Source organism: Rhagoletis zephyria, unplaced genomic scaffold, assembly GCF_001687245.7.
Source record: "Rhagoletis zephyria isolate East Lansing unplaced genomic scaffold, Rhagoletis_zephyria_1.1 Rzeph_scaffold_06830, whole genome shotgun sequence".
NCBI lineage: Eukaryota > Metazoa > Arthropoda > Insecta > Diptera > Tephritidae > Rhagoletis > Rhagoletis zephyria.
In genome coordinates, this window is record NW_016163913.1 from 1 (window position 1) to 3,916 (window position 3,916).

Below are 3,916 nucleotides of genomic sequence, written 5' to 3' on the forward strand. Positions count from 1 at the left end.
ACGCAATGTCAAGTTTCAGGATGGGGTAAAACTTCGCAGGTGAATAATATTTACAAATGTTCTTTTATTTACATACATGAATTTTATTTAGTATATACAGTGAATCTGGCTCTATTTGTAGGTATACTGGAAAAAATTGCACACAGGATAAATATGGTATCATGCTGTTCAGAAAAATATTTGAATCAAAATAAGAAAGTGTGCTATCTCTCAATTTGACAGAAACAATTTTTTAATTAATTAACTGGCAATTACCAATTTTTAAAACCCCGGGTTTTAGTACCGGCTACCAAGTTTGAGAAAAGCGAAGTGATCACGCACATTGCTTTTGTTATGGCTATTTCAATAATGAAATCGCATTTTGTATCGGTTACTTAGAAAAATCGAAGGTTTTATTACCGGTTCAAAAAAAAAATCAAAATTTAAATTTTTGGAGATTTCATCATGTAAATAATACGCTTGATAAAGAGAATATGTTAGGCCTAACAGATGAGTAAACTTCCCAAAAATGGCGAAGATATGTGTCTTTCCGTATGTCTTCTGGTATACCATGATTCTTTTTTAACCTGTGTGGAATTTTTCCGCCTTAAGTGCTGTATTGACTGTACTACGTATGTATATACATTGACTCAGACAAGTGTTCACGTGCTGATTTTTTTTTTTAATATTTATATCGCTTTTATAGTAATTTTTTTTTATGTTTCAAAGTTTCAAACCTTATACAAAGTTTAGGAAAATTCAACAAATTTTCATCAAAATTTTGAGCTTTTTAATCTGAATCTTTACAACATTTTGGGCATGCAGTTTTATAGCCCATACAATTTTAGCCTCATAAAGTGCAAGTTTCAAGCGACTGCAAAATCGCTTGCTCTTTACCATTTTTTTTTTGTTTTTGCTGACGGATTTTCGCACATTTTGCCATATAAGCAGTCACCAAAAAAATTCTTAAAAATCAACGGGATTTTTAACCCTTGAACTTGCACTTCATTAGACTAAAATTGTATGGGCTATAAAACTGCATACCCAGAAATATCCTAGAAATCAAAAAACTCGAAGTTTTGATGAAAATTTATTGAATTTTACTAAATTTTGTTTAATGTTTGAAACTGATTTTTATGGTTTTGGCTAAAGCTTCGACCATATTTGTATAAAAAATAACAACAAAAATTTGACTTGAAAAACATTGTGAATATTTAAAAAAAAAGGTCAACACATGAACACTTCTTTGAGCCACTGTATGTATATATAACTATGTATGTATGTATTTATTTGTATTCTCTCGCTTCATCCAGGGTGTCCTATCCACAAATCTGATGATGGCCAATGTGAGCATTATACAGCAAACTATTTGTAAGGTCTCCTACGGCAGTGGGCTTCTCCAAGGTATGCTGTGTGCCGGTGTCTTGCTAGGCGGCACGGATTCTTGTCAGGGTGATTCGGGTGGTCCGCTTATATGCAACAACGAACTGGTCGGTATTGTGTCTTGGGGCACTGGTTGCGCGCAACCTGGTTTTCCTGGTGTCTATACTAATGTTACCTACTACCGGAATTGGATAGAGAGCCGGAGTGCTGCAACGATAGTGGGGCTAAAAATCAGTATTTTAGCGTTAAGTGTTTCACTGGCGCTAAGTAATTGCTTCAAATAAAGTAAATTATTTATTTATTTACATAAATAAGTGAAATTTTTATTTTTATGATAGCTACACAAGCATGTACATTTTACATACATATGTATGTACATAAATAAATTTATTCTTTAAAATCTTAACAAATATAGCTTTTTACATTAAATAATGTACAAATGTAAACATACATTTGAGTGAATATTACAAGAATTGAGCATTTTTTTAAGTATGTATATTAAATAGGTATTTTCTTTTATTTAAATTTGTAACAACATTGGCACCACTTTGTTTTAAAAAGTCGCTTTCACAAACTCACACAGCTAACTACTAGGTATTAGTATATTAAACTATTATTGTACCAAACAGCAAATATGCATAGTTTAATTAGTTAAAAGAGTATGGCCGTACTTTTAACACCTGCAATTTCTATCTTGCTCCTGCTCCTCAGTCAGTTCAGTATCGCCATAACCAAGACGCACCGTACCCCCATTACCACCACCTCCACCACCGGGAAATCCTATATTTGGCATGCAACGTGTCTGTGTCATCAGTCGCGATAGTTCGGAATTAGTTGCTACATTCTCCATGCGTATCATTACGCGTTCCACCAGCAATTCCACAGCCTGTCGAATGTTGAAGCCAGTGCATGCGCTTGTTTCGATGTAGGGCAAACCATAGCGATCGGCAAGTGCTCGTACCTGTTCATGACTAACCGCACGCGCTGCCTCCAAATCGCATTTATTGCCACACAACACTACATCCGGATCCTCGGAGTAGGCATGCATGCGCAATTGCTCTAACCAATTGGTGATTTCAAGGAATGATTTCTCGTTGGTCATATCGAAGATGAGCAGAAAGCCCATGGCGTCGCGATAGAAAGCAGTGGTCAACGAACGAAAACGCTCCTGACCGGCAGTGTCCCAGAGTTGTAGATGAATGCGATGATTGCGGCCGCGATATGTGTAGATCTGTAAAGGAAATGAAAGTGTTAATATGGTAAGCATGGACTTTTGCAAAAAAGTAGATAATTAGTTTTGATTTTAGTTTTGAAAATTGCGAACGTAATAGTAACGTTAAGTAGTAAAAACCTATTGCGAAACTCGTTCACTCAGCCGGATGTTAATTAAAAAAACTGTTTAGTCGGAAACACCCTGCATTTAACGTGCCAAATATCAGTATCACCTTGCGCCGGCTTTATTTACTAATTTGACAGTTTAAAATTAAATTCGCGTGCAGCCATTTGCCTTCGGTATAAGTGCAATGCATTTTTTTATTTGCAAACTTCTCTCTTACCATTGCGAAATATTGAAAAATTTACTTAAAACCGGAATCAGTGCATGATAAAGTGAAAAAATATTAAGAGAAAAATTGTAAAGTGTTTGAAAATGTAGCAATTCCAAGCAACAGGTCGGACTGGTGTGGCTCGCTGTCTGCAGTTCTGCGAGCTCTTCCATTTAAGATAAAGTGAAGTTCTTAAAGTGAAATTGTAATTGATTGTTAAGTGATCTAATATAATATAATTATAATTAGTTTGGAACGAATTTTCGTCCTCCCTTGTCAAGCTTGGTTTGTAGATAATATACATGCATAGTTATAAAATAAAAATAACTTAAATGCGTAGAGAAGTATGTGTATTTATAAATGTAAAACTACTCACCAACCGCTTCTCCCGAAAATCAATACCCACTGTGGATATGAATTTTGAGTGAAATTGTCCATCTGTATATTGATATAAAAAACTTGTCTTGCCCACACCAGAATCACCGAGTGCGAGAAATTTCATCAAGAAATCATAATCGATATTTGCCATTGCCATTATATTTTTATTTTAGCCGAGTAATATTATTTGGCATAAAATTTAGTGATGATTTTTTTTATAATAACACTATTTAGCAATGAAGTGGCAAGTGTTTGTGCGCAAATTGATCCATAATATCTACTGAAGGCATGTTATTTTTTTATGCCGCACAATTTATTCTGAAAGAAAGAAAATAACCTTGATTATTGAATGAAGTAAAATGCGGACCAACAAATACAAAGCATGGATTCCTCCACAAAGGTAAGTAAAATGAATAATGCATGTTGTTAAGCTGCGTATAGCGTCCAATTACTGCTTTAGCGTACGCAAGAAACTATAAAATTTCTTATTTTACCTGTTTACATTCCTACTTGTATGTATGTAAATAAGGTCACATAATCTTGAATATTTAATACACAATCTTCAGAACTCATGTTCAGAACTATTTATAAGTAACTGCTGGATCCAGCTGTCAGAAAAATTAAAAAAAAAA

General features: G+C 34.3%; 2 protein-coding genes across 2 annotated transcripts; one reads left to right on the plus strand and one right to left on the minus strand.

Moving 5' to 3' along the window:
* Positions 1–6: 6 nt before the first annotated feature.
* LOC108373584 (trypsin-1-like) lies at positions 7–1,704 on the plus strand (the record flags this gene model as incomplete). Its single annotated transcript, XM_017629496.1, has 2 exons — positions 7–39; positions 1,293–1,704. Coding segments are annotated over 2 exons (387 nt in total), but the record flags the coding sequence as incomplete, so codon positions are not given.
* A 121-nt stretch (positions 1,705–1,825) lies between these two features.
* Positions 1,826–3,441, minus strand: Rab27 (RAS oncogene family member Rab27). Its single transcript, XM_017629497.1, has 2 exons — positions 3,283–3,441; positions 1,826–2,593 (listed from the first exon to the last, which is right to left on the minus strand). Exons 1-2 carry the CDS (start codon positions 3,439–3,441, stop codon positions 2,036–2,038), a joined length of 717 nt encoding a protein of 238 aa, XP_017484986.1. The 3' UTR covers positions 1,826–2,035.
* Positions 3,442–3,916: the final 475 nt, after the last annotated feature.

Coding starts and splice junctions, on each gene's coding strand:
- Rab27 (XM_017629497.1), bottom strand. CDS start 3,441: ATGGCAATGGCAAATATCGATTATGATTTCTTGATGAAATTTCTCGCA. Junction 2,594..3,282: donor ATTTTCGGGAGAAGCGGTTG/GTGAGTAGTTTT, acceptor TTTCCTTTACAG/ATCTACACATATCGCGGCCG.